This window comes from Miniopterus natalensis, chromosome 6 (genome assembly GCF_054644295.1).
Source record: "Miniopterus natalensis isolate mMinNat1 chromosome 6, mMinNat1.hap1, whole genome shotgun sequence".
NCBI classification, from domain to species: Eukaryota; Metazoa; Chordata; class Mammalia; order Chiroptera; family Miniopteridae; genus Miniopterus; species Miniopterus natalensis.
Genome location: NC_142086.1, coordinates 90,795,291 through 90,814,280, shown reverse-complemented (window position 1 = coordinate 90,814,280; position 18,990 = coordinate 90,795,291). Strand labels below are relative to the sequence as shown.

Here is an 18,990-nt window from a genome sequence, read left to right as displayed (position 1 = left end):
GTACACAAAGCTGTTGGCAATTGGGCGAGTACATGAAATTACAGGCTGTACCCACAGGACCCAGCTGTGCAACCTGCCACTGGGGTCGGACGAAAACTCCCTTCCCCAGCCAGTGCCTACGCTGCGCAGGGGCGTCAGGGAGGCCTTCGCGTTCCTCTAACGTGTGAGGTACTTATGGCAGTGAAGACAACGGCAAAAATAAAGTGAGAAGGGGGCTCTCCAAAGATCTGTGCTCAATACATACTGTAGGAGCTTGTACACAGGCAAGAGGGAGGGAAGGAGGGGGGAAGAGACAGACAGAGAGACAGAGAGACAGAGACAGAGAGAGATAGGCAGACATCCGTGTAGGAGAGAGCCCTCCACTTACCATTTCCGTAAGGTTAATTATAAGTAATATGTGCTTGAGTTAAAAACATGACCCTAGCCCGGCTGGGCGTGGCTCAGCGGTTGAGCGTCAACCTGGGATCCAGGCAATCGGGGTTCGATTCCCGGTCAGGGCACATGCCCGGGTTGCAGGCTCGATCAATGACTCTCTCATCATTGATGTTTCTATCTCTCTCTCTCCCTCTCCTTTCCTCTCTCTGAAATCAATAAAGATATATCTAAAAAAAAAAAAAGAACATGACCCTAACAAGGATGACATGAGTTATCAACAACAGCTACCTGCAAAGAGCTCTCTTAAGACAACACCATTCACATTTTCTCTGCACAACAACCCAACCTATGGAGGGGCTGAAGTAATAAATTTCAGAGTCAAGGGGAGACCTGCAGCCCTGCAGGGAGAGGGCTGTCGGAATCCACACATGGTGGTAAACCGGACACACCTCCACACCGGACACACCTCCACACCGGACACACCTCCACATAGGACACACCTCCACATAGGACACACCTCCACAAAGGACACACCTCCACAAAGGACACACCTCCACACCGGACACACCTCCACACCGGACACACCTCCACACCGGACACCCCCCCACACCCTCGGTAAGTCCCGCTCCGCACGACCATGAAGACCGACGGTTTCAAACGTTCATCTGCTGCCACTCACCAGGGCGTGAAAGGACGAGACGGAGAAGATTCCCAGGCGCCCCATGGCCACCTTCGTCGGTCGGCTCGCAAAAGCCAGGAGCCTCTTGGGGTTGGGCAGCTCCCCACCCTGGAGACTGGCGAGGTAGCAGCGGTAACGAAAGAGGTCCATCTGGAACTGTTCGAGATTCTGCTCCCAAACGAAGATCTGTGGTGGTGAAAACGGGACAAGAAACGGCGAGGGAAGGAAAAACATGTCAGCAGCTTTATCCTACACAAATGCCACAGATGTACGTGTTGTAAAGGCCTCGGTCTTCATTCTGAGGGGTACACAGAAGTTCCCCTACGTTTCTTAGGTACCAGCAAGTCGAGGATCACGGATTTCACAGGCTACATGTTCTTCTGCAAAGATCTGGGGCCATACGTTCAGTGTGACAAACAGAAATATGTCACCAGCTCCTCTCTGTCCTCTGAGCATGGAATTTGTTTTCTCAGAGTTGCAGGCCCAACAGCACCGGGCTCTGGGCCACAAATCCAGGCAGAAGTAGTAAAAAATATGGGGTTTCCAGCCCTGGTCAGTGTTGCTCAGTTGGTTGAGCGTCATTCCATGCACCAAAAGGTCACCAGTTCGATTCCCAGTCAGGGCACATGCCCAGCTTGCAGGCTCCATCTCCAGTAGGGGGCATGCAGGAGGCTCTCTATCACTATTTCTACTCTCTCCCTCTCACTTCCTCTCTCTCTAAAAAAAATTAATAAAAACATATTTTTTTTAAAAAGTGAGATTTCTAGCACTGGGAATTATATGACTTACAAGAGCTGGCTTTTCATAGAAGACAAAGAGAAGAAGTGATCACCTGGTCTAGGATAGTTTTAGTCTAGGTGGAGAGTAATCACCTGGTCTAGGATGGTTGTAGTCCAGACGGAGTGGTCACCTGGTCTAGGATGGTTTAGTCTAGATGGAGTGGTCATCTGGTCTAGGATGGTTGTAGTCTAGACGGAGTGGTGACCTGGTCTAGGGTGGTTTAGTCTAGATGGAGTGCTCACCTGGTCTAGGATGGTTTAGTCTAGACAGAGTGGTGACCTGGTCTAGGATGGTTGTGGTCTAGACGGAGTAGTCACCTGGTCTAGGATGGTTTAGTCTAGATGGAGTGGTCACCTGGTCTAGGATGGTTGAAATCTAGACGGAGTGGTCACCTGGTCTAGGATGGTTTAGTCTAGACAGTGTGGTCACCTGGTCTAGGATGGTTTAGTCTAGATGGAGTGGTTACCTGGTCTAGGATGGTTTAGTCTAGATGGAGTAGTCACCTGGTCTAGGATGGTTTAGTCTAGACAGGAGTGGTCACCTGGTCTAGGATGGTTTAGTCTAGATGAGTGGTCACCTGGTCTAGGATGGTTTAGTCTAGATGGAGTGGTTACCTGGTCTAGGATAGCTGAAATCTAGATGGAGTGGTGACCTGGTCTAGGATGGTTTAGTCTAGACGGAGTGGTTACCTGGTCTAGGATGGCTGAAGTCTAGAAGGAGTGGTCACCTGGTCTAGGATGGTTTAGTCTAGATGAGTGGTCACCTGGTCTAGGATGGTTTAGTCTAGATGAGTGGTCACCTGGTCTAGGATGGTCTTCTTCTTCTTGGCGTCGCTGACGGACGACAGCTGCATCTCGCCCATTTTCTTCATCTTTTCATCCATGTCGATCTTCTGCTCCAGCTTCTTGATCTCGGACTTGAGGAGGCGGAGCGTGTCCTCCTTGTGGTGGTGCCTGGCGACCGCGGCCGAGCAGGCCGAGTGGATGGCGGTGATCCAGTTCTCCAGCTCCGTCTGGCTGGTGGTCTGCAGGGGGAGGGCGAGGGAGAGCCGCCTGGTCGGTTACCGGGATGAGCGCTTCCCGCCGAGCCTCGGGGCACCAAGGTGACAGGTCTACAGACCACGGGGTCAGCTCACCTGACCTCCCGCACACATCACTAATAAAACAAGTTAGTCTCACCCGGCCGGCCTGGCTCAGGGGTTGAGTTTCTACCCCTGAACCAGGAGGTCACTGTTTCGATTCCCGGTCAGGGCACATGCCGGGGTTTTGGGCTCGATCCTCAGCAGGGGGCGTGCAGGAGGCAGCCGATCGATGTTTCTCCCTCATCATTGATGTTTCCATCTCTCTCTCCCTCTCCCTCTCTCTAAAATCAATAAAAACATATTTTTAAAAAGAAAAACTAATATTAGGATATGTTACCAAAAAGTCACTGAGCTCTTTGGAATTGTCTGTGACGTGCCCCGATAACAGACAGATGGAGGGCTGAGAGGAACTGGCCCTGTGTAGGTGGTGGGCCCGTTTCTGGCCTCCAGTCGGAGGGAAGACCTGTAGTTAAAATGGTTTAAATGCAGAGCTACTGCCTCCCTGTGCACACGGCCCAGCACGTGCTGTCTCGGCCACTGCCTCTCGGCCCGTTCCCACCCCCACCCAGCACACAAAACCCCTTTTCTCCTGCTGCTGGTAACACGAGTCTCCTGTCCAGGGGCAGGCCTGGGTAACAGCGTCCGATCAGCAGCATGCGGGCTGGGGAAACTGCGCCGAACTGAGCCCGGGGGCTAGAACAGCCTATAAATTATTCCCATAATCATGGCTGAGCTCTATGCTTTCTCCCCCCCCCAGGTCTCCTTCCAGGCGGCCCCTCCCAAGGTACGCAGATTATAATCAGTGGAAGGTAGAGAACGCCCTCATGGCCTCCACAGCGGTAATTTTCTCTGAAAAGGTTCACTCTGTGTTCTATCCCACGTAAGCGCATAAAAATTTCCCGGAACAAGAGGACACAGAGGTTCACATGAATAAGGTCCTGTGTTGCCACAAAAGGGTTTTACTCAATGGGACCAAATGGGTGGAGTCAACCAGCAATTTTGTGGCCAGGAAGGTCGTTTCAAAAGGAATTCGTATCAGAGGTGAGTATAAAGGAGAACGTCCTGCCCTGGCTGGTGTGGCTCAGTTGGTTGGGGCATCGTCCTGTGCACCAAAGGGTCGTGGGTTCGGGTCCAGGTCAGTGCACATACCCAGGTTGTGGGTTCGATCCCCAGTCGGGGTGCATGTGGGAGGCAGCCAATTGATGTTTCTCTTTCTCTCTCTCCCTTTCCCCTACTTTCCTCTCTCTAAAATCAATTTTTCGAAAAAAAAGAGTGTCCGAAAAAAAAGTATACACACTTTAACAGCTAATAGCTCAATTTTGAAAATGAAATGTATTTTAATAAACACTGCCTTTATAATTATTCAAAGTGTGTGTATACATTTTTTGGGATACCCTATATCTATCCTCAGGTGGGGATTTTAAAAAAAAGGAGGGGGGAGTGTCCTGAAATCAGTCAGATTATATCTAACCTGTGCCGTGACCCAGAATGGCCACAACTGAGGTGTGATTTAGAAATATTCCCAGTGAGCCACATAATTCTAAGGATGAGAAAAGCCACTGTTGCCTGTGTTAGCAATGGACACACAGTGTATCCTTAGGCAGTAAGAGGCGCAGGGGAAAGAGAGGCTTGGTTTAAACCAAGACCCAACACTCAGCAACTGTGCGACTTGGGGTCCAATTATCGGCCTTTGTAAGCGTCAGCATCACCATATGGGGAACACGATCCACATCCACAGGTCAGAATATGGACACCGTCCAACTCACTGGTGGCTACGAAGTTAAATGTGATTCACACTGTACATCACAATGTAGATGGCGGCATAAGTAAGTGCTCAGTAACAGAGCTGCTGCTATGACAAGATGCTTTGTTGTTGTTAGTTAGGCATTGTCTCACTTGCAAGATTTCCACTTATTACAAAGCTACGCCAGGTGCAGAAAAAATTGTTTATAAACTATATGAAAAAATATTTTCATGACCTAGAGCATGTAGATTTTTAAAGACCACTGTTTTTTTAATCCTCACTTGAGATATGTTTTTATTGATTTTAGAGAGACAGGAAGGGAGAGAGAAAGAGGGAAATATCGATGTGAGAGAGAAACATTGATTGGTTGCCTCCCGTACACACCTCAGCAGGGGATCAAATCCCCAACCTAGGGTATGTGCCCTAACTGGGGATCAAACTGCAACCTTTGGCGTACAGGACAACACTCCAACCAACCGAGCCGCCAGGCCAGGGCTGGATTTTTTAAATAGAATACACAAGTACTACCAATAAAGGAAGGCCACAATGTGGAAAAAGATATTAGTGATGCATATAGTCAACAAAGAGATGACACACACAATATGTTGCAACTTATACCTATTATCCTGGCATAATTGTTAATAATAGTGCTGCTATAAGTCCCAAAATTGTATAGTCTCTAAAGTGTCCTGATGATTGCCCTCGGTAGAATGATACCTTCAAAGCACTGAAATAAGACTGTCAATCATGAATTTCATACCCAGCAAAGCTATCCTTCAAAATGGAAGGAGAAATAAAGATATTCCCAGATAAACAAAAGTGTCCAGGCCTGGATGATAAAATACATTTCATTCTACTTACCTAGTGGGCTGCATGTGTGAATGTGGGCAATGGGTGGCTTACAGGGCACCAGAAACTTCTATTTCTTGGCCTGGGTGGGGGTTACAGATTCACTGAGGAATCCATTTATGTTGTGTGTACTCTTCTTTACGTGTGTTTTATATCATAAAGAAAGAATAACAGATATTTTTCTGTTCACAAACAGAATCACTATTTTATATATATTACTTTAATTTCCCAAATAGAAATAACTTTAGGGACCAAACCCAGAAACTTAGTGAAATAACCTACTACTCTCTTCTATGCCTTTGTTCCAATCTCTCTTCTGCATCGAATATCCTCTCTGCCCATTTCACCCTACTTGTCCCTGCCCTAACATTCACTGTCGGACTTGACCACACTATAAAGATCTTTTTCCGTGTCTGTCTCCAGTATAACAATAGGTAAACACTTTTAAGTATAGGAACTATGTCAAAAATCTTCTCAGTATGGCCAACAGCGATGTGCACAGCACATAGGAAGCAGAGAATAAAGGTCTGAATAGTTCCTGATTGTGGAAATTAATGAAGGAAGCCTTCCTAACAAAACACCACAACGAGCTCTAGTTGAGTGTATTACAACTGACCAAACTCAAAGGATTCCTTGTAAGACCACAAGCTAACCCTGAAGTCATTAGCAGGTTAGCATTTTTTAATACAATGAGCACTCACACTGCCAAAACATTAGGTACAAAGATCTGATAAGATGAAAGAGAAACCATTTGGGAACAGCCAGTCATTTCTGGAGTGTCATTATTTTCCTTTACCAGTAGCATTAGAAGAGAACATATTATGATTAAAAAAAAAAAAAAAAAAAGACTTGGCAGCTCAAATGCTGTTTAAATTAAGGAATTCAGATCCCTTCCTAAATTGCTATGCAAATGATACCGAGACCACAGTGAGAAATCCTTCAACCCGCGGCAGGCAGAGCAAGGTTCTCCAACTCAACCCACACCCTCTGTGGGCTTCACTACTCTGGAGGCTCCTGGGAGCTCAGTCGTTCCTGGAACTCTACCCAGACGTCTGCTTTGTCCTTCATCACTTCTGTCTCTATAAGGAGCCACCGATAAAACCCACCACTAACGGGAAAACAGGGCAGGAGAGGAAGGATCCGGTTCAGGTTGGAAAGGAAATGCCCAACTCACCTGGAAGAGGAAGGCGTCGCCCAGGGAGTTGCTGAGGCAGAAGACGAAGTCCTTCTTGGGGTGCTCGGGCACGGCCTGCACAATGCTGTTCTCCACCCACACGGCGTGCTTGGGGACACTGCTGGGCTCCATCCCCGACCTGCCATCGTTCTCGTAGAAGAGCAGCGTGCACCCTGGGAACAGAACGGGGCTGCGTGAGTGTCGGGTGGCCGTGCAGCAAAAGGTCTGCAGGGGAGACCGTGGCTGGTGACGGTCACCGGGAAAGGGCTGGAAACGAGGGTGTGTATAATCCAGGGAGGAAAGAGCAGGGGCCGAGCCCGTACTGCAGACATGGGTGGGCTCAGAGGGAGTCGAAGGGTTTAAATCACAGGTTCCTGAACCACACGGGGCTCCTGCACACAGGCCTCGAGTCTTCAAGACTCATTTCTGTTTTAGGATATTTTACACACGTGTCCCCACAGGCATGTCAGGGTCGTAGGGCTCCTTGGCCAGGGGTGACTGTGAACACATTTCCACAGGACTGTGACGAGCGCTGAGCGAGGACTGGCAGTCAGCGTGGTCCCACCACAGACCCTTCCCTGTGTGTCCCACAAGATGTGCAATGAGGAAATGAGATTTTGGGGGTTTCTGAATGATCCCCTCGGAGAAAACAATATATTTTATACTGGCTTCAGGTGATTTGAGGATGAAGAAAGAAATGACAGATTTTTAGTCTTGGATCTTTTCTATTTTGCAGGTGTGGGAATGGAGTGGGGGGCAGTGCCAATGGGCGTCCAGTGGGCAAGGGACAGGGATGCTGCTAAACATCCACAACGCCCAGGACAGACTCCATAGCAAAGAACTTTCTGGAAAATGCCTCAGTGCCCCTGCTGAGAACCCTGCTCTAAATAATCTTCAGGATTAAACCACACTAGTGAGCAGCAGACACACAACAGAAAAGAGGCAGAGAGACTTTGCCACAGGCTGAGAACAGAGGGAGAAGCCTGCGGATGGTGAACAAGGGACCCCCCCCCAATCCCAGCACGTACACAATGAACACTCCGTGGCCTTCACAAATGGCCATTTTTATCATTTTTCAATGTGGTTTATGATCATCCGTGACAGCAGGTGGTTAAAACAGGCTTCTACTCCATTACCTGACCTATCCAATTTTAAGACTAACATGAAGCAGCAACTCGGGGAACCATGCGCCCCAACTACAGGCCATTTTCCTTCACCTTCCCCTGAGCATCATCTGGGTGCCCTCTTGCTGTCGAGGGAGATACTCCAGAGCCTAATTCTAAAGGGAATCTGTTTTTAAATTAATTATTCTGTCTAAAGTGAAAGAACTTTCGGAGAAATCTGGACCCCCCAGTCCCCAGGTGCTCCGAGTTTTCATTCTCAGTACAAAGGGTTGCTAAGAAGTGTCAGCGGCAGCCCCTGCATGAGTGGCAGGACAACCCGAGCATGTCCATGCAGCGTTTCCAAAAAAATGATACAGCCCGGCCGGCATGGCTCAGCGGTTGAGCATCAACCTAGTATCCAGGAGATTGTGGTTCGATTCCCGGTCAGGGCACATGCCTGGGTTGTGGGCTCGATCCCCAGAGGGGGCGTGCAAAAGGCAGCTGACTGATGTTGATGTTTCTCTCTCATCTATCTTTCTATCTCTCTCTCCCTTTCCCTCTCCCTTCCTCTCTCTCTAAAATCAATAAAAACATATAAAAAAAAAAAAAAAAGTACCTGACTCTTCCTGAGACATTCTAGGAACTGTAGTCACAAGAAGTCATAACCCACAAGTCTGATAACTGACACGAAAAGGAAGGTGGCATCCCACCCTAAAACTGCAGCAGCACTGGACACACAGGCACGAGAGGCCTCTGTGGGACAGCTGTGTGCTCCCAGGACACCGCCTGGGAGGGAAGGTGCCATTCCCGCCTCCCTTGCAGCTAGGCCTGACTCATTCCAATGGAAGCAAGATAGACGAGGGCAACTTCCAGGCAGTGCCCTCACTTCCCCATTTTTTCCACTGGAATGTGGACTTACTAGTGAATCAGCTTGACACAGACAGAGACAATGCTCTAGGAACTGCTGAGCAACAAGACAGAAGGAGGCTGGGTCCCTGATGACACCACAGTAAAGACTACCACACCAACCTTGGGTGGTCTGACTCTGGGAGGTAAGAGGGAAATAAAGCTCTGTCTTGCTTAAGACATTGTCACTGTGGGCCACTGTGACATGCAGCAAGACCTATTGTCTAATTAATACGTTCCCTTCCTGTTTCTTAAGCATCAAAACAACAGCCAACACAGTATAATGGGGCCCACCCATCCCTGCTTGGCCCATGGTGCGCAGAGCTCTGCACAGTTCCGTGCCTCTAGGATTGGCTGTCCCCACACCAACCACAGCTGGTGGAATCCAGTATCACATGGTCTAGTGTGTGCACTGTACCAGATAAGCCCAGGTTCCTTCGTCCTGTTCTTGTCCTTTGCACTTATGGACCCACCTAACCTATCCCCCCATATACTAACCCTGTTCCAAACCTGTTTATGACAAAAAGTCCAAGGGGGCTTGAGGAGTGCTGTTCCCTTTACGACACAGATCACGATGTGTTATAATTTCTGTACTACTGAGCATAAGTAGACACGTACAAAAATATATGCACCTGTACACATTCAAAAATGTATGTAAAATGATGATAAATGACAACATATAAAAGTAGGGTGGTAATTAATGAAAAGACAGGGATATATATATATGTGTGTAAACAGACCTATATACACACACACTCAAATATTCAACGTGTGGCTGTAAAACGGTGACTTTTCACAAACACAGGATGGCTTGGACGTTATGTGAGCATTAGGTTGAACCCTGTGAAATTCATATTCCACAGTGTTTTTACCTAAAAAATGGCAATTCCAGAGGATTCAAGCTGAAGTTTTCCCTCCCAAATGGTCACTTTGGGATGCATTTTACTAACTGGAATGATTAAAAAATAATTTTTAAGCATATCCCCCAAAACTGTCCTCATACCCAGCTGTATACAGGAGGACGCTAGACATGAGATGCTCCTGGGGCTCAACTGTGGAAAACAAAGAACACAGAGCAGCATGGGTGGGGAGGGGGACACAGGGACACAGAGTTTCCATGAAGGAAGAGACGAGGTTCTGGAGGTCCCCTAGTGCCCTGTGCCCCCAGCCACCAGCGCTGTAAGGAACGCGAAGATGCGTTAGAGGGCAGACGTCCTTTTAAGTACCCTAAGCCCAATGCAGTGATGGTTAAGCCAGTGTCCAAGACACTATCCTCAGTGCACATGCGGTGGAGGCGACCAGGCAGGGATGGAGCACAGCTGGTGCTCACATGGAGGGCATGTGAAGGTCACAGGGAGGGCACATGGAGCAGGAGGGAGGGCGCCTGGAGGGCACAGGGAGGGCACATGGAGCAGGATGGAGGGCACCTGGAGGGCACATGGAGCAGGATGGAAGGCACCTGAAGGGCACAGGGAGGGCACCTGGAGGGCACATGGAGCAGGATGGAGGGCACTGGGAGGGCACAGGGAGGGCACATGGAGCAGGATGGAAGGCACCTGAAGGGCACAGGGAGGGCACCTGGAGGGCACAGGGAGGGCACATGGAGCAGGATGGAGGGCACAGGGAGGGCACCTGGAGGGCACAGGGAGGGCACATGGAGCAGGATGGAGGGCACCTGGAGGGCACCTGGAGCAGGATGGAGGGCGCCTGAAGGGCACATGGAGCAGGATGGAGGGCACCTGGAGGGCACATGGAGCAGGATGGAGGGCACCTGGAGCAGGATGGAGGGCGCCTGAAGGGCACAGGGAGGGCGCCCGGGGGCACGGGGGAGGGGGGTCCTTGCGCTCACCTTTCAGCGAGGCCCAGTAGTGCTTCCAGCGGCGGCGCGCGGCCGGCTCCACCTTGCGGCTCTTCTTGTGCACCAGGAAGTTCTTCACGGCGAGCGCGCCCGCCTTGCGCACGGTGCCCCGCGCGGCGCGCAGCACGTCGGAGCGGCCGGGCGAGCTGGGCGCGCCGCTGGAGCGCCCGTCGCTGTGCGCGGAGCCGGCCGAGCGCGCGTCCTCGGGGCCCTCGCCGGCCGCGCTCAGCTCCAGCTCGCGGCGGAAGTTCTCGTAGACGCCCTGGCGCGCGTCCCCCGCGCTGCTGCTGCCGCTGTCGCTGCCCACGAAGGCGCGCCCGGGCGGCGGCGAGTAGCTGGAGCGCGTGGCCGTGGAGCGCCGCGACGGCGGGTCGGCGTCCGTGGCCGCGCCCTCGATGCCGCTGTCGGCGAGCTCGCTGCCCTCGCCCGCGTGGACGTCCTGGGGCCGAGGGAGGAAGACGCGTCAGCGGAGGGCCCCGGCCCGCAGCCCCCTCCCCCCGGGGCGCAAACCCCGCGAGCGCCGGCACCGCCCCCAGCCGCCAGACCCCGCCAGCCACTGAGTCCTGGAGACACGGAGCTTGTCCTTGGCCTGACCTGGGACCCGACTCACTAAGGGTCAGCTCTGGAGGCGCCCGGGTCACCGGCCGGAGCCCCGCGCCCTGGCCAGCAGCCCCAAGCTCCGGGCACTTCTGCAGGGTGATGAACCACCCAGCAGGGGTTACATCGCAACAGGGCACAGCCTGGGTAAGTGGGGTACAGCTGGTACCACTTTGTAAACCATAAAGGGCCTGGTGGGGAGACGCTTTTACAGTGCGGTGCCCAAAACCACAGCCAGGCCCCGGCTCAGCCACTCACCCAGCAGGGGCCCAGATCCCAGGCGCAGGCGACAGTCCTCATGCCCTAAGCCCTGCGCTACTTGAAAACAAGCGGCCTCTCACTGGCACTGGAGCTAAATAAGTCTGTGGGGCCCGCAGCTCCAAGGCAGGCTCTCCAATTACCTCGCCCTTTCAGAGCCGGGATGCGCGGAGCCCAAAGCGACGCTCCTCACTGCCCCTGGGCCCAGGGACAGCTCCGGGCACCGGCCAAGACGCTGAGGGTATCGATTCCCAGATCCAACCCGTCGGGAACTGCCAGAGCACTGCCCCAGCTCCGGAGCCGAAGATTTCCGGCCACAGGCAGGTCTGCCCTGAACTCAGAATCCTAACTGCTCTCGAGAGCTACAGGCAGCTCCATAAACAATAACAACATAATGGCAGCAATCACGGGGAGCTAAGGACCGCAGCGTCATCGGACAGGACCAGCTCCACAGTCTCATGGACTTTTCTCCAAGGCAGAGAACGGGAGCATGAGAGAGACAAGAGATGGCGAAGTAAGATATGGTTTGGGGCTTAAGCGGTTTTTGACCCTTCAGTCTCATAAATAGTTAATTATGGCTTGAAAAAATAAAAACGACCAGGATGTTCTGAATTGCCTTAAAAACAAATGCTTTGGGCTCAAGTGTGCTGAGAGGCAGGGGGTGGAACAAACCAAGCCACACGGCTAATATTGTCCGGTGCGAGGTGCGAGGCCCAGGCAGGTGGTATGGCCACACCGCACATCTCAGTCAGTCATGACCTCAGGCTTCACCTTCATCACAGACACTAAGTGAGCAGGGGAAAGATGGGCACAGCCATGCACGAAAACAAGCCAGAGACACAGAAAGACACACGCTGCACGATCCCCTCACGGGTGGAACCTGAAACATCAGACCCCCAGAACCAGAGAGTGGACCGTGGCTGCCGGAGCCTGAGAGCTGGGGAAGTGGGGCGATGCTGGCCACAGGGTCCCAACTCCCAGACGTAAGATGAATGAGCTCTGGGATCTGATGTGCAGCGGGGAGACTGTGGTTAATAAGACAGCATTTATACCCGAAATCCCCTGAGACAGTAGATCCTAAATTCTCACCACCAAAACAAAAGGGTACTTGTGTGGGGTGATGGGTGTGTTAATTAACTTGACTGTAGTCATCATTTCACAATTGTATGTATATTAAGTCATCACATTGTACATCTTCAAAAAAAAACACACGAAACACAACAGAATGCAAACGGTGGGAAAAGAGTAACGGCAGTGGAAAAGCCTGGCAACTACTACCTCAGCCAGGTGCTCACGCTCAACTGGTGCGGGACATACAGGAACCCTCTCTAGTATCCAGTAATAAATAAATAATTGTTATAAATAAAAATTATTTATAAGTAATTGTTATAAATAAAAATTTTAAAAATTGGCGGGAAGATAGTAACAGGAAGTACAGTTACAGAAGTTTCTAAGGACCAGCTACATTTCCAGGGGAACCGCACAGCCCCGAAGACAAGGACAGCGAGGTGCCGCTCAGGTGCAGACTCTGACTGCTGGTCCCATCTCTTATCCGCGTCCTGCCTACTGACCTCCACTGATGGTCGTGAAGCGCCCGGATCCAGTGGGTACAACTCCTCGCAACAAACAGGAGCCCGCGGTTATCTAAACACAGCGCCCCTTCTGATGTCAGACAGTACGTAAGTCTGACCACCACTGATTGTTCAAGGTAACCAGCACTAGTGGGCAATGAGACTGAATTTCCCAGCCCTCTGGATTCATTTTCATACGACTCAGCTCTTCTCTGAAAGAAGTGAAGGAATCGCCTGTAAAGTCTCTCAAACGCAGGTGTGAGATGCTTCCCTGTGAGGTCAAGAAAGACTGTCCCAGAGAGAAGGACTTCAGAGCCAAGGGGAGATCGGACTCCCGGCACCGTGATGCCCAGAGCTCGGGAACAGGAAGGAGCCCCGGGAAGCCATCCCCTTGACTGACGGACAGGGATGCTGGGGGGCTCAGAAACTCACAAGGCTGGCAGACTGGGGGTGCGAACCCCAGCTTCTGCTTCTAACTGCCCACTCCGCTATTCTGTGGTGGACCCGTCACCCGGCTGCAGGCAGCACCCGACCAGGTTCTGGCTAAATGGCCAACTTCTCATCTTCCCCCTTTATTTGCCACAGTGACCCTTCTAGGTGCCCCAGCAAAAGCTCAGACTGTCCACCTCAACCTGCACATGGCGGAAGGGAAGGAGGTGAGAGAAGACGCGGGAAGCAGGCAGGGAACAGAGGCAAGGCGTCGAGGACATGCCTCTTACAGTCCAGTGCCTCCCACGGACCATGCACCCCCTTTCCAGGACGCCGGGGGGTCTCCGGTCTCACTGCATCTGAGGTAAAGGCCTTGACAGACACTCACCTCCTGGTCAGAACTGAACATCTGGTCATAGCACCTGACGCTGTAACCTCGCAGTGACCGGGCTCTATGTACTCGACTCTGGGACGGTCACTACACTGAGCAGAGAAGCGACCCCTCCAGGGCAGAGGCCTGCCGGCCCCCGCTGAGCTTGGCACCTCGGGAGCACAGCCCCATGCAGCCAAACGCTCTCCATCCAAGATCCAAGCTGACTCCACCTCGGCCCCACAGGTGGTTAGGCAGGCTCCGCGGACACATCTTCCCACTAATATGTCACCCAGCCTGTTGGGAAAGAAATGCTGGCTGCCCAGCCCCAGCCCCTAGTTGGTCATGAAGCTTGGGATGCCCCAAATTCCAAGAAGCCCATGCTCTGGCGTCGTGGGTAACGATGGCTGGCCAGCCAGAGGCTTGACTCAGCACCTGGAGGCCAAGAGGCTCCGAGCTCCACACTCCAGGCATCTCCAGCATGAGCGGGGAAGAACCGTCCGCAGCAGGGCTGTCCTAGCCAGGCGTCTAAGTCTCATTCTCTGAGGTGCTCGGATATAGTCTCTCGGGTCACACGGGAAAGACACCAGCCTCCCCTCGGAGGCCGCATCCCAAACGCCCGTCATTCTCAGGTGCCGGGGCGCATACGGCTCTGCTGCAGGTGCCAACAGCTCAGAGGAAAGGCACCTCCCCGGGACGTACACGTTCCTGGTGCTCACCTTCCCAAAGGCTCCCCCTCCCGCCCGCCTGTCTCAGACACGTCACACCCGAGGCACAGACTCCCTGCCTGTCTCAGACACGTCACACCCGAGGCACAGACTCCCCGCCTGTCTCAGACACGTCACACCCGAGGCACAGACTCCCCGCCTGTCTCAGACACGTCACACCTGAGGCACAGACTCCCCACCTCGGCCTCGGACGACACATCACACCTGGGAGACTGACTCCCCCACTCGGCCTCAGACGACACATCACACCTGGGAGACTGACTCCCCCACTCGGCAGCCCCCGAGACCCTCCCCACTCTTCCCAGCAGCGGGAATCCAGGCGATGACCCCCAGGGTAGAGGCCCACAAGCTCAGCCATCTCCATAGTGAACGTATTCACATTCCTTCCTAGCTAGTCAGTCATTGTAGCATCTGACTAGCCCTAGACTATTGAACCAAATACTGAATTTTCATCCCAAAGTCAGAGGACAGCAAGGAAAATGGTAAGATCCTCCCTCGCTAAATGGAGAAATAGCAACCAACGAGGTGCATGATCCAGTCCGAGGTTTCCTGAAAACAGCTGGAGATACGCCCTGTGTGTTAGACACACTGCAGTGGAGAGGCTTCGGATATCAACAGCGTTTAGGGGGTGCGGACGCCCTTCATCCCGCTCTCCCGGGGCCCATCCTCCCAGCCCCGTTTGCAGTGCGCTCTCCGGTTTCCGTCTTGTTGGCACTTTCTATGGGACGCACAAGTGGCCAGCTGCAGCCCCGAGCACACGGGGGTTTCCTGTCCTTCTGCTGAGTGACAGGGGCCCCAGCGAGCTCTGTACGGACACGGGGAGAGGCCACGCGAAGCCTGTGCTCGCTGCCTTTAACCTGGAGGGTCACCCGGCAGGAATGGGGGTGAGGACACTGCGTCGAGGCCCAAGTCATTTCCACTGGGGATGTACAAACACAGCCGACCCTGAACATCGCGGGTTTGCACCCCACAGGTTCGCTTACACACAGGCTTTTTTTTCCAATAAATAGAGTAAATGTATTTTCCTTACGATTTTCTTAATAACATTCCCTTTTCTCTTGTTTACTTTATTGTAAAAATACAGTTTATGACATAAACTACGTATGGATCGGCTGTTTATGTCATTGGCGAGGCTTCCCTTGGACAGTTAAGTTTTGGGGAGTCAGAGCTATACTCGGGTTGCCCCCGTAACTCCCCTGCTGGGTCCGAGGGTCCCCATACGGACGGACAGGTTTTCTGTCTGGACGATGGGTGAACACAATTTTGAAAAGGTAATTAGCCACAAAGTCCGAGGGCCCTGGGACAACTCGGAAACCAGCAGGACCAACTGGCCACTTGTAGTTATCATTTGAATGCAATTAAAAACTCTTTTTTATTTTTTTTTAAATAACAATTTTTGAATAATTGATACGATCCTGTAGTGGGTTTATTGCTGCTATTCTGAAGTGAATTGACAAGTGTTTATTACCTATGCTTCCGTTTCTAACGTGATGAGTATCTGTAGCTGTAATCCCATGAACAGGAGCCCTTTGAAGTCTGCAGTCCTTCTGAGGAGCATGACGGGGTCTGGGAGCGGCTGACATTAGCCATCCCTCAGCTACCTTCCCGCCTCCCGCTCCCCAGAAGATCTTGGCAAAGAGCTGGACACTCTTGTTGAAAACGGGTGGGCTCGTTTTCAAAACAAATACCTCACTGCTTAACTTCCATGCCAAAAAAAAGGTCAAGAACGAAGCGAACTAGAAGCGTGAAACAGGAGACAAGGGGAAGGGACGGGGGAGCGTTCTGTTAATGGATTTTATATGGGAATATTTTGTTTCATGAATGGCGGACCTCAGGTCTTAACCACAAGCTCCTACGTGGACTCTGTGGGACCCAGGAAGCCCCTGAAATTAAACGAGGAAGGGAGGTCCGTGTGTTTATCGCAGGAAAAAGTCCAAAGGAGCCTGGGACCAGAGGTTAAGAATCTCGTAAGTGCTGATGTCAGTGTTCAGCTCGGGGAAAACAATTCCTCAGAGCCACTTGAGCAAACCTTCAGAATCAGCACAACTGTTCTAGGAACTCGGGGCTCTCGCTGACATCCCAACCCCAGCCCTTCCTCACCCGAGGAAAACCTGTCAGGTGTGGCCCCTCTAGGGCTGCCGCGGTCGCCGCTCAGAGCCTCCGCCGTCGGGGCCACGGGACCGGCAGTTACTATTTCCTTTCGATTTTGCTTCTGTACCAGAATTGACAGTTTTGATCTTAAACTCTGGGCACATGTGGGCTGAACCCTGTTTGAGCATTGGGGGGGTGCTTCTGAAAGATGGACTCAGAAGCAGTGGGTTTGTTTGTTTATTTTTGGTTAAGCCTCACCTGAGGATATTTTTTCCATTGATTTTTAGAGAGAGTGGAAGGGAGGGGGGAGAGAGAGAAACATCGATTGTTGCCTCCAGCAAGAGCCCCGACCGGGCCAGGGATTGAGCCTAAAACCCAGGTACAAGCCCTTGGCTGGGAATTAAACCCGAGGCCCTCGGGTGTGGGGGCCGACACTCTGACCACCGAGCGACACAGGCCAGGGCGGGAGACGTGGATTTTAACGCAGCTGTGAGGCCCTGTCGCCCACTCTCGTTAGGTCCACTTCCTGCCCTGGAAAGCGATGGGGTTGGACAGAGATGGTCTGAGCTGGGACTGGAAGTCCGGCTGGACTGCAGCCCTGTGGGTGGCCCACAGCTCGGAGGCTCTGGCTGAGAGCTGGGCCGCGCTCGGCTGGACACCAGGCCACACGACGATCCCTGGGAATGCTGAGGTGCTGCCAAACTGGACAGACACAGACCTGACCAACAGTGTCCCACGTCCTCGGCACAGCCGCTCACATCCCCCATCTCCTCGCCAGGCATGCGCGGTGCCTCCAGGCCACAGCCGCCCTGTGAAACACAGAACCTGGGGAAAGACTCCATCGGGTGGGTTTCTCTGCCCACCTCGCCCGCCGCAGGTCCCAGAGCCACAGGAGAGCCGGGCTCCAGAAGACGAAGCCAAATCCGCCATCACAGCCAAGAACTGCCACTTCCTGAGCTGCTGTTACGTGCAGGGCACTGTGCCGGGACCTGCAAAATCGCCCCGTGTGGAACTGTCGCTCAGACCCCCCAGGTGACACGGCCGACGGGCGACGGGCTGCCGGACTTAAGACCCTCTTTTCCGAACAGCACCAGGCTGCCTCAGCTCGGCCGCGGACCTGGGAACACGAAGAGCCACTGAGGCCAGAGGCCGACGAGGTCACAGCAGCACCCGGTCCGCTCTGTTTCCACAGAGATCAATACCAGGAAGCTCCGCCTTCGATACCGTGGGCAGCCCAGCCCGCGTGGCCCTGCGGCTGGCGCGTCGGCCTGCGGACCGAAGAGCTGCGGGTTTAATTCCCGGCCAAGGGCACGTACCCAGGCTGCGGGCTCCATGCCCGGCCGTGCGGGAGGCAACCAATCGATGTGTCTCTCTCACATCCCTGTTTCTCTCCCTCCCTCCCTCCCACTCTCTCTAAAAATCAATGGAAAAAATATCCTCAGGTGAGAATTCACCAATAAATAAATAAATACTACGGGTTAAAACTTTACTCCCGACAAAAGACGCCAGACCGACTCACGAGACAAGCCGGCGGGCACAGTGCACACACTCGGATTCACCAAATTAAACAGATAACCCCCAGCACTTACTGTGGGGCAGACACATGATCGGTGGCACTTCTGACAACCTCAGTGCCAACTCCAGGGCCTTCGTGTGTCCGCAACACGCCCAAGTGCTGAACAAGCACAGAGCCAGGGAGAACAGTCCAATAAAAACTCGTTCGATTATTTCGGATAAAAATTACTTTCTCCCCATCAGAGGTCATGCTCCTGGGCCCACCTTCTGCCAGGAGGGGCTCTTCTGGGGAGGGAGCCGCTGAGGGACAGTCAGGACTCGACTGCGTCGTGGGGCAGAGGCGACTTCAGGAGCCGTGACACAGGCACCGAAGGGGTCAGGGACTTGAACAACGAAAAGACAAAGAAAGGATTCTCTTCCAGGAAGCGTCCACACCCACTGCCTCCTAAAATACGCCGCTGGGAACACAGTAGGCGCTCAGGAATCGCGCTGGAAGAACATGCCAAACGCAGACGAGAGCGTGGGAGGCGGACCGCCTTGTGCAAAACTCTGGGGTTTGTTTCAAGTCATTAAGATCCTCACTCAACACAAACTCGACATGAAAAAACACTTTCGCTCATTTTCCAGGCTCCACACGAGGCTGCCACGCTCGGTCTCCCACGCCGGAGGCCGGGGTCTCTCACGCGGACAGAGAAGGACCCGCAGAGCACCAGGTCGGGAGGAGGGAGCCCGGGTGCCGACGGCCTCAGAACTGCTTGGCCACTGCCCTTCGCATCCATGGAGCCGCTCGGCGGTGACCTTCTGAGACCACACCAGATGACCCCACGCCCAGACAGTCCGACCCCGACCCGCCGATCCCGGACGCTGGTCGGCGTGTGGGAG

General features: G+C 52.9%; 1 protein-coding gene across 2 annotated transcripts in view; it reads right to left on the bottom strand.

The window, feature by feature from the left end:
• The window catches only part of TIAM1 (TIAM Rac1 associated GEF 1), a 215,199-nt gene that overhangs the window by 60,001 nt on the left and 136,208 nt on the right, over positions 1-18,990 (bottom strand). For both annotated transcript variants that reach the window (XM_087818493.1, XM_087818492.1), the window contains 4 exons: positions 10,541-10,988; positions 6,683-6,855; positions 2,634-2,858; positions 1,055-1,240 (listed from right to left, as the gene is read on the bottom strand). In XM_087818493.1, coding sequence (XP_087674619.1) covers positions 1,055-1,240; positions 2,634-2,858; positions 6,683-6,855; positions 10,541-10,988 — 1,032 coding nt within the window. The remainder of the gene's footprint in view (positions 1-1,054; positions 1,241-2,633; positions 2,859-6,682; positions 6,856-10,540; positions 10,989-18,990) is intronic.